The following is a 21,509-nucleotide window of genomic DNA, read 5'->3' on the forward strand; positions in this document are numbered from 1 at the left end:
TATATATATATATATATATATATATACACACTTTTTTTTTGGCCCTAGACACCCCCCCATCCCTTATGTCTCTGACTCCACCTCCTAGCACTCTTCTTCTTCTTCTTTTTTTAAAAAAAAATTTTTTTAATTAATTTATTTTTTGGCTGCAGCAGGTCTTAGTTCTGGCACGTGGGATCTTTCATTGCGGTGTGTGGACTCTGTTGTGGTGTGCGGGCGTCTCTCTAGTTGTGGCGCTCAAACTCCAGAGCGCATGGGCTCAGTAGTTACGGCACATGAGCTTTCTAGTTGTGGCACATGGCATCTCTCTAGTTGTGGTGCGCAGGCTCTTTGTTGCAGCATGGGGGCTTGTCTCTAGTTGTGGTGCGTGACTTTTCTCTAGTTGTGGTGCATGGGCTTCTCTCTAGTTGTGGTGCGTGGGCTTCTCTCTAGTTATGGTGCTCAGGCTCCAGCGTGCACAGCCTCAGTAGTTGTGGCACGTGAGTTCTCTAGTTGTAGCGTGTGGCTTCTCTCTAGTTGTGGTGTTCAGGCTCTTTGTTGCGGCGTGTGGGCTTCTCTCTAGTTGTGGTGCACAGGCTTCTCTCTAGTTGTGGTGCTCGGGCTCCAGAGCACACGGGCTCAGTAGCTGCAGTGCGTGAGCTCTCTAGCTGTGGCACGTGGGCTCCAGAGCTCATAGGCTCAGTAGTGTGGCGTGTAGGCTCTAGAGCAATTGGGCTCTGTAGATGCAGCATGTGGACTCTCTAGTTGTGGCACACAGGCTCAGTAGTTGCAGCACGTGGGCTTAGTTGCCCTGCGGCATGTGGGATCTTAATTCCCTGACCAGAGATCGAACCTGCGTCCCCTGCATTGGAAGGTGGATTCTTAACCACTGGGTGGGTCTTCTTTGTATTTAATATAGTGTCTTGCACATGTTGGCAGCCTAATTGTATTGCGTAGTAGAAAAATAGGGTTATGAGGGACTTCTCTGGTGGTCCAGTGGTTAAGAATCTGCCTTCCAATGCAGGGGACGTGGGTTCGATCCCTGGTCGGGGAACTAAGATTCCACATGCCGCAGGGCAACTAAGCCTGTGTGCTGCAACTACTGAGCCCCCGCACCACAACTATAGAGAAGCCCGCGTGCCACAACGAAAGAGCCCATGTACCACAACTAAGACCCAACGCAGCCAAATAAACAAACAAACAAACAAACAAATAAATAAAAGAAAAAAAGGATTATGAGACTAGGTCTTACTTGAAAAATCATGTCTTATTTCTTATACTTTGTTATCATGTCTTCATTTGCATTGAGTTATCAAGTGAGTGGTATTTACCTTAGCTTTCTTAAGATGGCATGAGATAGTTTACATTTACAATAAGGAAAAATGATAGATTTCTTTTATTTCTGACATTAATAAGTGTCAAAGTAGAAAAATAAAGCTAAGTCAATATATTATTGTTGCCACAGAAATTGAATTTGTGTCAAAAGGATTTGTGCTTGTGATGTAGTGATTCATATAGTTTTCTTGGAATTAAGTCTCTAGCAGGTGACAACATCAATAATTCACAAAACCAAGGAGACTTTTGAGATTGGTTAATTTATATATGTGGATTAGAAAACAAATGAATAATGTGCTTAATGTATTCTGACGTATTTGAAAATATGCCTTAAAAATCCAGCCTATTAAAACGTCTCTGTTCACAGTATTTATTAGATTTTTTAGATTTTTATTTTTATTTCTTTTACTGTCTCATACATACATTTTTATTTGAAAAGGAACAAATCTATATTTTCTGCTTAGCGTGAAAAGTATTATCCATAGTAATTAAAAAAAACTTTTCTCATTATAAAAATAAATATGCTCATTCCAGACAGCTAAGAAAATACAGAAAAATGTAAAAAAAAATTGTTTCAAATCCCACAATCCAGATATATAAAATTAACAGTGGTTCCTGTCTGATTTTTTCCATAAATGTGTATATTAATGAAGTTAGAATTATATTGCAAATGCAATTTTAAATACAGCTTTGTTTCATGTAACATTATATTGTAAGCATTTTTGCTATGGTAGGACTGTAATTTAATCTTTCACATATTCTGGGAAGTTTTAGGTTGATCACAATCCTAGCTATTTAAAATAATGCTGTAGTGATATATATCTATGTATAAGAATACTTGATTGTGTTTCTTATTTCCTAAGTATAGATTCCACAAATAGAATTACTAGGTTAAAGAGTAATTACTAGTAGAATTACTAGGTTGAACATAGGATTTGTTTCACCAAATTGTTCTCTCAGAAGGTTTAACCGAATTTATTTCCTTATGGTGATGCTAAAATGTAAACAAATAAGATCCTTCTCAAATATAGAGCAGTGTGATGCGTGGTACTATATAAGTCTCAGGCATATCCAGTCTAAATTTGTGTCTTAGACATGACATCTAAGAGGCTGAGGCACTCTCAGAAATAACATAGTAATTAGATAAGCTTCAAGGAAGCTCTGGGACCATTTAAAATCCTTCTACAGCTAATATCTTACTTTTCAGCCTTCTCCAGATAATGAAAAAGGTCTTGGGTTCTGATGACCTTGAACCAGACCTAACTTGTAAAGGGGTTCAGGGATTTGAATTGTCTTTTCCCGGACCCCCTGGAGAAGAGTTTTTGATCTGGTAATTTAGGTGAAAGAAACTGGAACAGCTGAAGAGAATATCTTAAAATAGGTATGAAGACTGTGTTACTAGGATTAGTCATTATGGTTTCTCTTTGAAAGAAAAGGAACACTACTAGAGTTCTGCTAGAATAAAAAATGACTTGTTAGGTGTTCAGCCCCTGTGATGTGTAATTCAGGTGAGAGTTACAAGTAGCAATTTGAGAATTGGTTTTTCTGGAGAGGTGGTTGTTTTCGAGCAGTTATGTGGCAGACTTTTGATCCTTTTGAAAACCTTGTGCCCTCTTAGAAATGAATCTTTTCTTTTCATGTCTGTAGATGCCTCCTTCTGAAACCTGGTCTTTCACAAAGAAGGAGTTATGGAGAAGGCAGGTCTGGATTCTTGGATGCTAAGAGTGCATAAGCCTTGGAAAATGGGCAGTGGACAGGTGTTTATCATCGTAAGATGGGCAGGATTACAGTTTTGAGTAAATGAACAGATTGAAAGATGCTGGTGAGCTTTTTCTGATTCTCACCTGTTCGTAACATCTCCTCTCTCACTTTTCTCCACCTCAAACTAAAAAAATGACCACATGAAGAGTGAGGCAGCTTAAAAGCTTTACTTTATAGTATCAAAGAGCCAGCTCTACTCTTGTCCTCAGTGCTGGGAAAGCTTCAGTATTATTTTTGGACCCTCCTGAGCTGTTAAATCTGGAGCCCTTGAAGAACAATATTTTCACATCTAGGTGTGTTATGTGGTTGCTGGGGAGATACCTCTTAGACCCATCCACAGGTGTGTTTAGTGTCACAGTTGCTAGTATTATTATTTCACATTGCTACAATCTTTATAATTGGCATTGATATTAAAATAAAGACAGGTGTGTGGACAAGAAATGTTACTGGATTAAAATACATATTTATAAGTGTATTAGTGGAAGGGAATAAGCTGGACTTTAAAACAAAACTTTGAGCAGATTATAATTATGATTAAACAGATTACGATTAAGAGAGGGCTGAGCCTGGCCCTTTGCCCTTAAGGTGTAACTGTGTTCTGTTGATCAGAACCTGTCGCCCATTTTTTCAAGCAAATAGTGTCATGTCGTGGTTTGATATAATGAACAATTTTTGATACTTAAGTACTAAATATATGCTTATGAGATTGAATTATTGTACCTTAGAGAGAGACTAAGTATTTGAATAAGTGATGCAATTGGTGATTCATCCTGCACTCAGAGATTGTTGAATTTTTTTAAATCAGTGCTAATTGGTGCCAGTCACTTCAGGGCACTAAAGCCTGTCCCAACCGTACCAGCTCCATGTCTCTCACGTCTTTAAAATCCTCTGTGCTTCCTGTCTGCACTCTTTTTATCATTTGTTTCTGCGACGTGGATTTTAAATGAGGCACGTGACAGACATTGGTCTGTGTGCAGCCCCGGGGATGTTTAATGCTGATAGTGGTGGAGTGTGGTCCCAGGCTCACTGCAGCAGCAGTGCCCTCGAGCCCCTTAAGTGTACAGGTTCCTAAGCCCCACCTTAGACCTACTGCACCAGGATCTTGGGAAGCTGAGGTCCTGCCATCTACTTTTACGAAGGAAGTCTTGGTGTTTTTCTTGTGCACACTAACAAGCTGAAAACCACTTGGTCTGGAGGGTCTAGTTTATGAGAACTGGGTCCAAGTCACTCGTGTTCAGAGGCTTTAATCTTTTTAATTTTTCCCCTTGTTGCTAATTTCTCTTAATGATCCAGTTAAGTGGTGTAAACTTAATAGAATTAAATTGCAACAGCTAAAGATTATTCTAAAATATTACTGTGTATTGCCTCTGCTGACAGTGATCCGAGCCTGCTAGCTTGATGCCTGGTGGGCCTTCACGTGTCTAAGGACATCAGTGGACAGAGCCTTTGCTGTCTGCTAATCCACATGTGCCAACCAATGAAAGAAAATGTAAAATTTGCTAAAGCCCTTAGGTTACAGCTTGGAATCTTTTTTTCATTGCGTGTGAACCTCAGGGGTTTGTATGCTGCTTTGTATTACATAATTTATTTGGTCTTTGTTACTTATTTGTCAACTAAGTTGGTGGTGGTGGTGTTCTCCATACCTTGATATTGACAGCATTTTGCACAGTGCTCTGGATCTATTTTTTGACATCATGTACTGTCTTCAATAAAGGTTTTGATGCCTTGCTTAAATGGGAATATAGAGACCTATGTTCTGTGTTTCTGTCAAAACTGCCCCCCCCTTTTGATTCTATGTTCTTTTGAAGAAAAATCTATAAAGACTTGTTCTCTCTTTCAATTCCAGAGTGATCCTCTTGACCATTCATCCTAGGAACTGTCATTAGCAGAAAACCTGTCTACATGTAGAGCTGCTTTCTTTTTAGGGAGAAATAGAATTAGCAGTTTGAGAAACATAGGACCACAGGAAGAAGGGTGAGGTTTGGCTTAGGAAAAGAGCCCCAGTGTGCTTTAGTACCACACCTTAACCAATTACCAGTGGTCCTGTGTTCAGAGTTGTTTATATTTTGATATTGTCACCACTTTTATTCTATCTCATTGTCATAAAGCATTAACACTATAGAGTCATAGGCCAGATAATGTAACTAAAGGTCACAAAGTCACATCTAGGTGTTAAGTGTTTTAATATGTCTAAAATTGTACGTTTTTAACTTTTTCCCCCCCTGGCAAATATAACCCTAATGTTGCTATCAGGTTGTTATTTTTAAGAGTGTTCCTATTTGATTCCATTTAATAGTAGTTTTATGTTTCTGTTGCCTACTTGGTATGAATGTTAGCAAATTCTACTCATGAACTGGATTGATATGGGCAGTTCCTGTTTTCCCCAACCAGACCATATAGTAAAGAGCATGCTGGTAGCTATAAAACAGAAATACTTCTTCATTTTTTTAAGTGTCTTAGTTAACCAGACATTTGAACAGTACTTCAAGTATTAGTATAAAAGCAATAATTTTTTATAATAAAGTTTTTTTTTTCTTTTATACATTAAGGATGCCACCCTTGTAGTTTTGTATCTCCAAAAGCAAGGCCAAAACCCCACAGAGTTATCTGAGGATTTTATGTCAGTCGTTCTCTTCTCTCTCTCACTCCACTTTTTAGAAGTCTGTAATCTAAACAGGTAGGACTTTGAGATAATGTAAACTTTACAATAAACTTGAATTAATATTCGCACTCAAAGATCCTACAAAAGGATGCCACTTGATCTAACCTTTACATTTTTTCACTAAATGTTTAGTGTTTCTTTCTTTTTTTCCCCCAATCATATTTGAAGGTGGACTGTGATTAGAGTGATTTAAGTTTTTAGGGGAAATTACTCACACTTAGATCTACTCAAATTTTTTAATGCTAGCTTGTGTTTAGTGGTTTCTTTCAGATTGCATGTGGGTAAACGAATACCTATGTAATCTCTGTTTTCTGAAAGCTGAATCTTGAATTGAAAATTATTCTGTCTCTACTGTTTGGATATAGAAACCAGCATTTTTAGATGAGTTTTCCAGCTGTTTACTCTCTTAGTCAACATCTCTAGTCCTGTCATGGGCCCTTGAATTTGCTGTCATCCTGCCCTACTGGCTTCTCTTGCTGGTGGTGAGAATTGATAGATAAGTGTTTCCCAGAAGAGAAGGAATAGTGAACCTGACCTTAACTTCTTGCTTGTCTCTCAGACTGTTAAACTTCCCATTCTTACATCCCTTTGAGTTTTCTTATTTTTCTATGTAAGCATTATAATTCTGTTGTAATTCACTGAGTGTTCTTTTTTGTGAAAGATTGTGTATAATAATATAGCTTGTAATTGGACTTACATGCATGCCTGTATAGTTTTTAAAAAACAGGCCAAGCATTTAACAAATTAATTGAGTTGCTAGATCCTCAATGAAATAGTTTAAGGATATTAAAAAAAAAAAAGCTATGACCAAAAAAATGAATCCTATGTGTCTTGTTTCTACTCAAGAGTGACTACTCTTTTTCTGAAAGTTATGGGTCCAACTCTAATTTAAAAGCCTGTCCTATTTTAGGCCGTTGAAGGTAAATAAAAATGTTCCTCTTGGTTACTTACATCTTCTGAATTTTACGTCATGTAACCTACATTCCGTACGTTTTCTGTATAATACTTTCTGTATTTTCTGTGCAGTTTTTAGTTCATAAATCTTACATAGGCCCTAGTCTCATTTCTCTTAAAATTATTTGTCTGCTTTCATTGTTTCTTCTCTCTTCTTTAACATCACTTTATGGCATTTTCCTCAAGGCAACTCAAACTGGCATTTTGGAATATTTCATTTGTGTTAGTACATGTTTTCGCTTTATTGTGGCATACTATTCCAAGTAGGATTTCTGCATGATACTTTTTCATTAGCTTTACTTTTCAAGCATTAGGCCACTTAGAATGCTGTTGTGTCAGAAGTTGGCTCTATTCCTTTTTTCTTGTCAGAGGAACTTGAAATGATCCCTTTCAGGTGTGATGTGAGTTGTGACTGGGGTGATACCTCTGGTTGGAGAGTGAGAGAGCGATGTGGTTAACCAAATGCAGTGGGCTGGAAATCTTTACTGGTGGGAAAGCACACATACAGTAGCCATGTGGATTTGGGTTCAATTCTAGTCATGGTCTCTGGGATGAGATTGTGACCCTAAGTGCCTCAGGATCACACCCACTCTCACGGGCCTCTGTGCATACTTGTTAATTTCAACTGCTGAAGTTAATAGTGATTAAAAGTAAATTTTACAACCCAGGATTCAATATTAAACTTTTGTTAATCCAGTATTATTACTTCTTTGCTCCTAGGTCAGCATATGTGGTCTACTGATCACGTAATTCAGTCTGGAACTGGCATGGTCACTTATCCAGCTGCTTTCTCTTTAGTATAAGCAAAGCTCATGCATGCTGTGTCCCTCCAGTTACTGTTTTTCCTGCCCTAGAAGAAGGAACATCTTCTCTGAAAGGGTGGAGAATCTGGGATAGTGATTTACACTGTACAGATTTTTAACCTGGATCATCATCGAGGTAGATTCATGAGCATAAAAGTGCCATCATCAAGAAATCTACAAATGATAAATGCTGGAGAGGGTGTGGAGAAAAGGGAACCCTCATGCACTGTTGGTGGGAATGTAAATTGATACAGCCACTATGGAGAACAGTATGGAGGTTCCTCAAAAAACTAAAAATAGAACTACCATACGACCCAGCAATCCCACTACTGGGCATATACCCTGAGAAAACTATAATTCAAAAAGAGTCATGTACCACAATGTTCATTGCAGCTCTATTTACAATAGCCAGGACATGGAAGCAACCTAAGTGTCCATCAACAGATGAATGGATAAAGAAGATGTGGCACATATATACAATGGAATATTACTTAGCCATAAAAAGAAACGAAATTGAGTTATTTGTAGTGAGCTGGATGGACCTAGAGTCTGTCCTACAGAGTGAAGTAAGTCAGAAAGAGAAAAACAAATACCATATGCTAACACATATATATGGAATCTGAGAAAAAAGAAAAAAAAGTCATGAAGAACCCAGCGGCAAGACGGGAATAAAGACGCAGACCGACTATAGAATGGACTTGAGGATATGGGGAGGGGGAAGGGTAAGCTGGGACAAAGTGAGAGAGTGGCATGGACATATATACACTACCAAACGTAAAATAGATAGCTAGCGGGAAGCAGCCACATAGCACAGGGAGATCACCTCGGTGCTTTGTAACCACATAGAGGGGTGGAATAGGGAGAGTGGGAGGGAGGGAGACACAAGAGGGAAGAGATATGGGGATATATGTACGTGTATAACTAATTCACTTTGTTATACAGCAGAAACTAACACACCAGTGTAAAGCAATTATACTCCAATAAAGATGTTAAAAAAAAGTGCATTCTAGTTACAAGCATGAATGATAAATTTCATTCTGTCAATAAATATTGAATTTATTGATACCTGTTTGCCATTTATTCCGTTAGATGATGATTGCTAACACATATCCTTTTATACTTTTCGTAGACCTGACCTGATTTCCTGTTTAGGAAATGTGCTTGACACTTTCTCTGCCCTTTTAAAGGTCTAATGCTACAGTGAATAAAAAGAAGGAGAATTGGAAATTGATTCCAGCTACTTAAATACAAAATCTTCCCCAACTCCAGAATTTATAAAAACTTGGATTGTTTCTTCCCCCAAATGCTTAATTTTGCTTTCAAACTCCACTTTGCAGGAAACTAATTTATTCACTTTCTAAAGTGGCCTTGTGTATGTCTAGCAAGGAAATTGGCAAAAGGGTTCTCAAAGAAGTAGCAATGAAATTGAAAAGTGTCTACTGTCAATAACTGGTGATAATCAAACAGATGTTAAAGATGCAAATAGTCATTCCAGTACTCTCTTCTCTTTTATTAGAATTGTTTAAGTTAATTAGCCAGCAAAGTACTTCATTATCTATTATGCTGCATGCTAATGGTAGATTTAAAGTTTCACTTTTATAATTTGAAAAATTTTCTGAAAATCTTATTTAAACCCCTATATCCATTGTGTTCTAAGTCTGTATGGTAGCTAATACTATTATTTGGGAGAATATATTTATTGTACTACAGTGAGGTTTCTAGTGTGTGAGGTTTACAAAGACAAGAAATTTTAGGAGACTATCACATTCAAGGTAACTTTTGTCCATCTTTTTGAGAAAGTGATTAAAACAATATATAATGCATTTTTATTAGACTGTCAGAAATTGAATTACATTCAACTTAGCATTGTAGAATTTTAAATGTACTCTATTAACTAAAATTTAAAAAGCTGTTATAAATTACTGATATGATTGGTTTCTTTCATTTGCAGCATTTAAATATTAGGACACTGACAGATGATATGGTAAGATTATCCTTGATGTTTCCTTTGTTGTGAATCTTAACTAACCATGTAATGTTGATGGTGTGCTGCACTAACACCTTTGAAATTGCTACGAACTGCATGTTTTGGAAATGGACTCTTTTTATGGTGCTAAAGTAAGATGTAAAACTGGTGAAATACATTAGATTGTTGCTTTCAAATAGTAAAAGGGACTAGTCAATATGTTCATTTAAAAATTTTGTTTAATCACAAGTTGTTAGTCAACTTGGAATCATTCAAATCACCTCTCTTTCTTTGAGGGTGAATAGCACACTTCAGAAAGAGGTACAAAGGATAGCTAAAGACATGTCAGCTTTTCAAAAATATGTAGTTGCTAATTAAAGTAAACCAGACTAAAATATCACACATATATTTTTAAAAAGTTTTGTTTAAAAACGAGAGAACTAAGCACGCCTTATCCTATATTCTGCATGCTTAAAATAATCAGCTTTCTTATAAGTACTTAACATTTTATATCACTGTTAGATATTCTTATATATTCAAATGAATTTTTCTGAGAAGTATATTTTTGAATGTAACTCTTGGTTAACGGTAAAAAATAACAATGAGAATAACAACAAGACCCAAATAAACAGTAGCACCAAAAATACAGAAGCATGATATAGAGGACCAAGCACAGCACTTCGATAACTAGGATTTGAATTCAGCTTCACTTTATGTCAAATATGAAACAGTGCCTAGAACACACTGAGCACTCAAAAAGTGTTTAGCACCCCCGATATCCAATGTACCATCTTTGGCACATGGTTTAGGTGGGCATAAAAAGATGAATGAGATGTAGATCTGGACATGCACGATTTAAAAAATTGAATCAAAACGCTATGTTTTGTTCCTCTGGATAGTATCTAAGAAAAGGATATTTATGTAAACTTTTCTGGATAACATTTATTTCTCATAGGATAATATTCAGAAACGGTAGTAATATTGAGCACTTATGCAGGTTATGTATATAACTTCTCACCCTGCAAGGTGGGTGATGTACTTATTTTAGTGCTGAGTGCATCAGGGCTCAGGCAGCCTAAGTAGGTAGCTTGCCCAAGTATGCACAGCTCTCAGGTGGTGTAGCTGTGGCTTGAGTCTTGTTCCATGTAGCTCCAAATCCACACACTTGCTGTGCTGACTTAGCCTTCAGATGGCTCCTAAGGCCAATAATAAAACCATGTGCAATTATTAAGTATTAACTTTTATGAGAATCTACAGTGGTATATTTGCAAAGCCTTATTGAGGTATAATTCACATAGCATGTAGTTCACCCATTTAAAGTGTATGATTCAATGGTTTTTAGTATAATTGCAGAGTTGTAAAACAATCACCACAATCAATTTAAGAACATTTTCATTACCCAAAAAGAATATATATATATATTCTTTTTATATAGAATATACTATATAGAATTTTTATATAGAATATACTATACCTGCGAATAGTCTCTCCCGAATTATTCCCAACTCGCTCAGCCCTAGGCAATGTCCAGTCTACTTTCTGTCTATAGATTTGCCTCTTCTGGACATTTTATATAAATGGAGTCTTACCTGCTCTTTTGTGACTGAATTCTTCTACTTGGCATAATGTTTTCAAGGTTCATCCATGTTGTGGTGTTCATATTTTGTGGGCACTCTACATTTTTTTTTCCTCTTTTCATTCAGACCCCATCCTTACCTTTGTTTCATGACTCTGTCTTTGCACTTTGCCAACCCATAATCTCTATCCCAAGTTCTAGAAACAGAGTCATGTTGTGGAGTGGCTTCAGTGGGCCACTCTGGAAGCCATCGTGCTCTGATCTTACATTAGTAAATGGGTTCCTCCTCAGTGAAGACTTTCTCTCTCCATCCTGTCTCCATTCCTTGCCCCTCCCCTCATCCTTGCCCCTGGGCTTGGTAGGGTCAGAACTTTTGGGTTTTACCATAGTGCCCTGTGCATATTTTTATCAAAGCAGTGCCTGATTTATGGTCTGTCTGTCTTTTTTTTTTTCATTTTTATTGGCATATAGGTGACTTACAATGTTGTGTTAATTTCAGATATACAGCATAGTGAATCAGTTATACATATACATATATCCATTCTTTTTCAGATTCTTTTCCCATATAGGTTATTACAGAATATTGAGTAGAGTTCCCTGTGCTATACGGTAGGTCCTTATTAGTTATCTGTTTTATATATAGTAGTGTGTATATGTTAATCCCGATCTCCTAATTTATCACTTCCTTCCATATTTCCCCTTTGGTAACCATAAGTTTGACTTCCACATCTGTGAGTCAGTTTCTGTTTTGTAAATAAGTTCCTTTGTATCATTTTTTATTAGATTCCATATATAATGATATCATATGATATTTGTCTTTCTCTGTCTGACTGACTTCACTTAGTATGATAATCTCTAGGTCCAACCATGTTGCTGCAAATGGCATTATTTAGTTCTTTTTTATGGCTGAGTAAAATTCCATTGTATATATGTACCACGTCTTCTTTATCCTTTCCTCTGTCGATGGACATTTAGGTTGCTTCCATGTCTTGGCTATTGTGAATAGTGCTGCAGTGAACATTGGGGTGCATGTATCTTTTCGAAGTATGGTTTTCTCCAGATATATGCCCAAGAGTGGGATTGCTAGATCATATGGTAGCTCTATATTTAGTTTTTTAAGGAACCTCCATACTGGTCTCCATAATAGTCAATACCAATTTACATTCCCAATTTACAGTGTAGGAGGGTTCCCTTTTCTCCATACCCTTTCCAGCATCTATTTGTTTGTAGATTTTTTTGATGATGGCCTATGGTCTGTCTTTCTCACTGGTTTAAACCTTTTGAACACAGAGACAATGTGTTGTTATTAATACTTCCAGGCATGTTGTCTGGCACATGTTAAGCATTTTCATAAATTAGTTCAACAAATGAAAGAACGAGCCTCTCTTTTGATAACCTGCCTGGTATTGTAGTTTCCTGGGATCTGGGCCTGGCTTGGTCCTGGTCAAGCTTCCTGGAGATGGAGTCTTGCCTTTGCACAGAGTAGAGAAGCTTTGACCAGGACATGATGTCAGCCTTTCTGACCACCTGGCTGGATTTCTGACTGTTGCCTTGACCTACCTTCATCTTAGATGTTCACATGATTGACTGTCCTGGATTCCTTGCTACCCTCTCCTTCCAGGGAAAGATTGAGCAGGCAGTCTAGTTTAGGCAGCTGGCCCATTGTTGTGGAGGTCAGAGAATAAGCACGGCTGTCTTGAACAGGAGACACCGACAACTCAGTTCTTTCTTGGTCATTGTTGATTGATGCCGTGTGGAAAGAGAATTGGACTTGGAATCAGAAGACTCTTGTTGGAAGACAGAACTTCACCACTTCTTAGCTCTGTGACCTTGGCAGATCAATTATTAGACTGTTCACTTATCAGTGAAGCAGGACTAATTTTATACCTTCTCTGCCTTCCTCACAGGGTTTTGGTGAGTCTCATTTAAGCTCAAGTATCTTGACTACTGCATTCAGCTCTGTCCATTTTTACCCCCTTTAAAAAATACTTCCCAATGTGTGGACAGAGGGGTGGTGTGACTGACTTATTTGCAGTTGACCCTTACAGGGTATGTGTGTTACAGAGCAATGCAGAGCTTTGAGGAGGGAGAGGATAGCTGGATATTTTGAGGGCTCTTTAAACTATTTCTGGTGAGTCAGAGCGCAGGGAAACATTTGCCATGATGCTTTGATGTGTGCTAGCGATATGTTTTGTAATTAAAGTTTGCCACCCCTGCAACATGTGTTGCATGTGTGCTTTTAATTTAGAACTTCCTAAAGTGAATAGTCTTTTTTGGGCAGGACTTGAGAGGAGAAATATAAGAATGGCATCTGCTGTAGTCATATGTTTGAATAATAGTATTTTAAATACATTAAATTGAAGGTTATTTCTTAAATTACTGTCAGAATTTAATTTCATAGGACACTGTTGGGTTAAAGAAATGAAGTATTACTGTAGCGTTGAGGCCCCTAGGCAGATTTAATATACTTTAAACAGCGTTTGCTCTATGAATATTTGGGCACCCACTAGGTATGAAGTGCTGTCCAAGGTGCTAGGGTAATATAAAGGTGAAAAAAATCATTTAGCTTACAACGCTTCATTGTTTACACCTGGGTTGAAAGGAAAGCTTTCCTTGTAGAGGCAAAAATGTTGGGAGGAGGACAGTGAAGGGGGGCACGTGTGAAAAGGTAAGCTGGACGAAATTGAATGTGGATGTCACAGTGCTGAGTTTTCCATCAAAGTGTCCACTGGGTGTTTCTGTGGGGCAGGCGTTATTTTTGACCTGCTTTTTTCTCCCTTGTCCCTCACAACTATTTGCCTAAAGTACAGCTCTCCTGCTGATCTTCATCTCTCCTTTCATCTCTCTGCAGCCAACGTTACTGTTGTAATCCCTTGTGTGGCCTGCAGCGATGGTTTTCAAGCTTTTTTGACTAGAACCCACAGTAAGAAACACACTTTATTTTGTAGCCCAGCACACATACAGAAATTCTCTCTGTCAAAACAAAAGTTTTTTAAGAACCAATATTTAATGTTTCTAAGCACAATGAACTCTAATCATTTTCTTTTCCTTCCTTTCTACTCCTTTTTACTCCTCTCCATTCCATGAAAAAAAGAAAGGTGATCCATTCCACTAAATTGACTTCAAGACACCAGATAGTCCACAATTACAGCTAGCAAAACAGACATCGTCCTGTACAGCAACTAGAGGAAGTTCTGAGATCTCCATTAGTGTCTGCTCTTCATTACATGTAGGTGAATGTAGGGGAGTGGGGTTCGGGTGCCAGCTCTGCCATGTACTAGCTTTGAATGTCATTTAGCTTTTGAGCCCTGGCATCCTTGTTTATAGGGGTTTTTATAAGAGCTAAATTAAGTAATATATACTAAAATGCTTGGTAAACCATGCATTCACAATATTAGTGATTAGTAATATGCACTTTAAAAAATTGAGGTATGATTTACATATAATATAATGTATTAATTTTAAAAGTGCAGTCTGAATTTTGACAAATGTATACAATCATGCATACACTACAGTTATGTAAAACATTTCCATCACCTCAAAAAGTTTCCTCTGTGTCCTTTGCAGTCAGTTCTCTTCCCCCTTCCCAGCTCTTGGAAAATACTGATCAGTTTTCTGAACTATACAGTAGTTCATTTTCTAGAATTTCATATAAATGGCAATTCATTGTATTTTGCCATTGTGTCTGGCTTCTTTTACTTAGCATAATGCTTTTGAGACTCATCTAGTGATTGGGTGTATCAGAAATTTGTTCTTTTTGTTACTGAATAGTATTCCCTTGTTTGGTAATACTAAAGTTGGTTTATATATTCAACAGTTTGGGTTGTTTGCAGTTTTTGGCTGTTAGGAAAAACTGCTATGAACATTTGAGTGCAGTTGTTTTTGGACATATGTTTTCATTTCGGAGGGCGAGTCATATGGTTTTAACTTTATAAGACACTAATAAATTGTTTCCTCCAGTGACTAATGATGTTGGGCATCTTTTCATGTGTTTATTTGCCATTCCTATCTTGTTTGAAATGAAATGTCTATTACTAAATATAGGACTATTCAAATTTTCTATTTCTTCTTGAGTGAGACCTGGTAGTTTGTCTTTTAAGGAATTCTTTTTCATATTATCTATGTTGTTGAATTATGAATTATTTGTGGTATTTCCTTATCTTTTTAATATAGGATCTGTATTTATTTCTCCCTTTTCCAATTCTGATATTGATAATTTGTCTTCTGTTTTTCCCCTGATTAGTTTGTCTAGAGGTTTGTCAATTTTATTGATCTTTTCAAAGAACCAGGTTTTGGTTTCACTAATTTTCTTTATTTTATTTTCATTTATTTGTTAATCTTTATCATTTCTATACTTTTGCTTTATTCTTTTTCTGGCTTCTTAAGGTGGAAGCTTAAATAATTGATTTGAGAACTTTGTTTTCTAATAAGAATTTTGTGCTATAAATTTCCCCTGAGAACTGCTTTAGCTGCTAATCTTCTGAATATTCAAAATAGTTTTAAATTTCCTGTTGATTTCTTCTTCTACCCATTGATTATTTAGGTATATGTTGTTTAATTTTCAAATATTTGAAGATTTTCCTGATATCTTTCTGTTACTGATTTGTAATTTAATTCCCTTGTGGCCAGTGACCATACTTTGTGTGATTTCAGTCTTTTTCAATTTGAGTCTTGCTTTCTGTCCCAGAATGTGGTCTGTCCTGGTGGATGTTCCATGTGTATTCTGCTTCTGTTAGAATTGATCCATAAATAGTTAATAGGCCAAATTGGTTGATAGTGTTGTTCACATCTTCTATATTCTGATTTTCCGTCTGCTTTTTAAAAAAATTATTGAGGAGTGTTGAAATCTCCAAGTATAATTTTGGATTTTTTATTTTTCTTTTTAGTTCTTTCAGCTTTTGCTTCATGTTATGAAGCTCTGCAACTGAGTGCATATACATTTTGGATTGTTGTTCCAATTTTTCATTATAAAATAATCCTTTTTATCCCCAGTGATATTCATTACTTTTTAGTCTTTGGAAATTTAATGGATTTCTCTGCTCTGCCTGATACAGATATTTCCTTCCTCTTTGAAAAACAAAGATTTCTTGGCTTCTGTGGGACCAAACTTTATAGGTTTTCATATCCCTCTGATTTTTCCTTTTCTATCTCTGTTGTGTGTGTTTTTCCTTTGCCTATCCTAAAACTATTGTCATTTCTCAGGTTGCTTTCCTGAAGCCATTGCTCCTCTCCTGTGTATATAGTACTTGACTTGGTATATCTTTGTGTATATCTTTGTGTATATCTCTGTCTATGATCTTTCCCTCAAGTTGAGACATTCATGCATTGACCTAGAATACCTTCACATGGGTGTCTCATTTTTACTTGAAACTCTATGTGCCCCAAATTAAACGCTTTACTTCCCTCTTAAACACATCTCTATTCCTATATTTTCATAGATGGTAACTTCACCCTTCCAGTGTTTCTGATTATTTCTTGAATATATTCTCTTCTCTCAAGTCTTCTATGAGAGCACTAGTCTCTTTATTATCTCATCAGGACTCTCACAACTTTCTATCGCTTCCTAAAAAGCCAACTTCCTGCACAGAAACCAGAGTGACCTATCTAAATTGCATGTCTGACCATATTTTATCCTATTTGAAACTGCTTAATTGCACCTATTATCTATAGGTCAAGCCTAAAGCTTTTTGACGTGGCACATAAGGCCTCCATGGTAGGACCCTGCTTCTCTAACTTGGTATACGTCTCTCAGTCAACATGCAGGAATCTTCCAGGGAATAGAAAGTTGTAAGATAAGTTGCTGGAGAATTTACTTAGAGAATGTAGAAACACAGCTGCTGATTGGAAAAAGGAGTGTTATGTGATAGTAAGGACAATTAATTACTAGCTATGTGCCAAATAGCGTTCCAAATGTTAGCTTTATAAACACATTCAGTTTTCACAACAAGCCTCTGAGTGGGCATTATTATTATTCCCTTTTTCAAATACAGAGAGACTGAGGCAAGAGATAGTATAAATAACTTGTTCAAAGTCACAGGAGGCAGCCGGGAAAACTGGCAGACTGGCCCCAGAGAACATGATCTTTACCAAGAGAGTTATACTGCCATTTAAGTCCTATCCCTTTCTCCACTCAGAGTGCCAGTGTAAAATCTAGACGTATTCAATATATCTCCTTATTTTCTGCTTTTCTCTTGCAGCCACCCATATGAGACTACTGATCTTGAAACTGACAAGGAAAAGTTGTATCATAGCCATCGATCTTAATCCTGAAAAAATTATAATTATAAAGATATATTGTATCTAAGAATTTTTCTGTGATAAGAAATGAACTGTTTTGAATATTTCTAGTAAACAAAACTGAAAAAGGTCTGTCCAAAAGGAATAATGATATGTGTGACTGAGAGATGGCAACAGGTAAAGGATATAAGTTTTCTTAATTGCAAAGGATGTAGAAAAACTTCTGTATGGAAATCACAGATCTAGCAACAACGGTAGCCTGCTGCCAGGTATACGTGCAGGCTTTCTTGGTTCCTCTCGGGAATGGGGTCTTAGAGACGCTGAGGGGTTCATGGTCTGGGTGTGCATTCTGATGAGTGCTTTGAGAAGCTTTCCCTGTTCTCCATGGGTCTTCAGACTCACTCAGTATAACTAACTGCTGCCAGACCACTCCAGCATATTCCTGGGTGTTTTCTGTGAGACTGGTTCACTCGAAGATGAGTTTCCAGATGGATGCGCCTGACAGGCTTGGATTTTGTCTACCTGCAGAGTATTCCTGTGCCTACCTAGTTGTGCTGTGTCTTGTGAGATATATGTTAAGTTAGATGCCATACTTACGAAAGAAAATAAAATGATTTTGATTATCTGAATTTGTGTCTAACTCGCAAGTATGATCACGGGACCTAAATCATTAACTTTAAAAAAAAAGCTCAATGGAAAAGAATAATTTAAAATAATTTTATAATATTGGCCTAATAAGATATAAAGCTTTCTGTACTATAATTTGTTTATTTTGCATTTTTATTCTTATTTTTCCTTTTTAAGTTAAAAATGAATGATAAAGCAAAAAGTATGAAAATATATTCCGTAACTTTTCTGTAAAACTATATATTCAAAATATTCTGTGTAAAGTAGGTATACCAGCATGGACTGGGACAACTGAATATACGTGAAAATAAGTTCTATAAAACTTAAACTATTTACTAAGTTGGGTGGGCCTTTCTGAGTCCATTAATATGAGTTAATTAGAGCTTCCTGTACTTAGATTTTCAGTAGTAACACTTAAGTGCTATCTTGGACTTTTTAAATATTTATGGGCTGGTTTAGAGAGCTCCTCTTCAAATCAGTCGAAACTTGGGAATAAGATCAAGAGCTCTCAGAGTTGAATATGCTAAGATGTAGTAGGGTATGCAGACTTGTTTATTCATCCTTTTATCCATTCATTCATGAAGCCTTTATTGAGGGCTTAGTACTATTATAGGAATAGAGAAATGAATAATCTGTCTCTGCCCTTTGGGAACAGTGGGGAAACAGATGTGTACACAGCCAGTATACAGTTGTAGTGCAGTGATATGGGCTGGAATGGCACAGTGGTAAGGTCAACTTTGGTCTTTGAGAAGACTTCATAGAGAAGGTGACTTTTCAGCTGAGTTTTAAAGGACAGGTTGGAATACAGGCTGGCAGGAGTGGTAGTAATTTTTTTACTCTAATAATTTTACTTCCTGGATATCAGTGGAATGGATTCCTAGTGGAAGTGTCAGGTTGGCAAGTAGAAAGCCATTGTTGATGTCTTCAGATAATTTTTGTGTATGGGTAGTATTGGTCTATGTCTTAAAAATAGTCTGATACTTATTTACAGAGCTAATTTATATTTCCTTTCAAGCATATAGTATTATAATATTTGAATATATGCAATTAGAAACTGTATTTGAGTAGATGTGGGTATATATAACTTTGAGGTATTTTGAATATTAAATTCTTTTAAAATGTATTTGTGCTCTTTTCCTTTGAATGGGTATTTTCCTTACTATCTTATACCATGGTATTAAATTACAGAAATTCATACTTGTTTTTAGTGTAGGGGACTGCTCTTTGAAATAACAGTGTTGGGAAGAGTCTGGGTTTTAAAATTTAATATATAAAAAGCATAATGTCTGGAATTCTCCGTGATATGCTGTGTTAATTATTCCTTATTTAAAATATCGTTGAGAAGGATTTAGAAGTGCAAGATGCAGTAGCTTGTGTCCTGGGCATGGAAGGTAGGAAGCTATTCATTAATTAACCCAGTTAACAAATATTAATAGAACACCCACTACATGCTTAGGACCATGCCAAGTTCCAGGAACATTTAGTGAATAAAACAACAATTCTTGTTCTCAAGGACTTAAAGGTTTGTTGAGTAAACATATGTATGATGAAAGGCAGTTTCAGAGTAGTATACATATAATATAATGGAAAGCACTAGGTCTGAGGGCATCTAATCCAGTTTTGAGGTGTCAGAAAGGCTCCTATATGAGATGTAGTTCAAACTGAAAGCCAAGGATTGAGTTGAAATTAGCCAGATAAAGGGAATGGGATAGGAGTTGTGGGTGTGGATAGGTTCTAGGCATGAGGGATAGCTTGTGCATGTGTAGAAGACTCTAGGTTATTCATTATATCTAGATCATATAAGGGTGGTGGAGTAGTGAAAAGATTGTCTGGAGAGGAAGTAAGATTTAGATTAAAGTGGACCTTTGAGCCATGGTAAGATATTTGAGGGTCATCCTCTGAGTAATGGGGTTACAAAGGCTGAAGGTTTTAAGCACAGGAGTGAGGGACATGATTTGATTTGTGTTTCGGTAAGATCAAATTGACATCAGTGCAGAGAGTAGCTCGGGGTGGGGTAGAGGTAGGGGGCAGTGAAGACACAGGGACAAGTTTGGAGGCTGCAGCAATTGTTCAGGTGGCCTGAACTAGGGTAGTGGCAGTAGGGGCAGAGGGCAGAGAGAAGATAAATTGAGAAGATACAGTCCACGTGGTTTGATTTATGTTTCCTAGTTAATTTTCATTAAAGTTATTACAATTAAAATCACTTTTCTACTGACCAGAGTCAACATCAGAAGTCATAATCAATCCACATCTTCACTAAGCACCTGTGTGCTTCTCCCCCATCCAGGTCTGTTTATTTTTCTAATCTGACAGTATCTCCCAACTTCTCCAGCCTTCGAAAACCCTCCTACTTTGCTCTTTGGAACTCAAAGCCTGTTACCTTTGAATGTTTGCTTTCCTCTTGCTTTACTTGAAACTTAGGGGTTATTTGAGGACTTTATTTTCCTGGTAGCTCTTCATTCAAAAGCTTCCAGCTCTTCTTGAGCATTTTTATTTCATTTCTCCATGTTGGTCTCAACTGTAGGTCATCTAGTCCCTCCCATTGATTCACTGCAAGCATTAGAACTTGAGTTACTTTCTTTTCCACCACTATTTCTGTTATTATTCCATATCTACCTACCAGGGACTCTTAACCTGTGGTCCATGGACCATCAAGGGGTCTGTGGTAGAATTCATGGTGTTATTGAACTTAATGGGAAAGGATTAAATCTTTTTAATTAACCTTTAAGTGAAACTTAGTATTTAAAAAAATTATAAACATAGGCAAAACAAAAAAACAAATAAGCAACTGAACACATGCACAGTAGGATTGGACTTGTTACTTTATCACAGATAAAGAAAGACTGAGGCCTTCGTTCTTCCCTACGTGGGCATTTCCATTGGCTGCTCTGCACATGGCACTTGGCTGTAGAATACATACTTCATGTGGTAACTTATTTTCAAGCAATTTAAAGGAATTTCAATAATATAATGTTTCTCATTTAATGATATTAAAATACTATATGAAATCTAAATGTGAGCAAATCATTGTAAGTAGTTAATTTTTTTGGGGGGGGTGGTACTTTTTCATCTTTTCAAAGAAGCGTCTGGCTAAAGAACTTTTCATAAATTTCAATAATACAAGTTAAAAGTGGGAAATGCCCATTTGTAATATTTAGGAACATTGAAGGTAGAATGAGGTAGTTGGTGGGTTTGTGGGAATTGTTATTGGGTGATTGTACCTATGACTGGGGTGGTTAGCTTATCACACCTGAAAAAATGAACGGCCAGTTTTCCTCCCCACAACGATGTCTCTTTGTAATAGTGGTGTCACCAGCATTTTAGTAAAGACCATGGAACAACGCAGGTACACTGCTTCGCTTGTAACATGCACCATCTCCTGTAATTCTCATATCAGCCTCACCAGGTTCCCTGTGTATCCCCTTTCCAAAGCCTCTCTTGAGGTTCCTTCTCAACCCCGGAATTAATCGCTGGTCTCTATCTGTTGCTAATTTACTTATGATTTTCTTGAGGGCCTTTACAGTACTTTATTTGTAATTTGTTATTATATTTTTCCCTTAAGTGGGAAACATTTATGGGATGGCACTATGTTTTATGTGTTTTATCTCT

At 36.9% G+C, this 21,509-nt stretch overlaps 1 protein-coding gene across 1 annotated transcript in view; it reads left to right on the forward strand.

The window, feature by feature from the left end:
• Nucleotides 1-21,509, forward strand: part of DIAPH3 (diaphanous related formin 3) — a gene marked incomplete at both ends in the record, with an annotated part of 534,203 nt that overhangs the window by 19,061 nt on the left and 493,633 nt on the right. The window contains one exon of the mRNA XM_079721707.1: nt 9,446-9,478. Coding sequence (XP_079577833.1) covers nt 9,446-9,478 — 33 coding nt within the window. The remainder of the gene's footprint in view (nt 1-9,445; nt 9,479-21,509) is intronic.

This window comes from Hyperoodon ampullatus, assembly GCF_949752795.1.
Source record: "Hyperoodon ampullatus genome assembly, chromosome: 16".
NCBI classification, from domain to species: Eukaryota; Metazoa; Chordata; class Mammalia; order Artiodactyla; family Ziphiidae; genus Hyperoodon; species Hyperoodon ampullatus.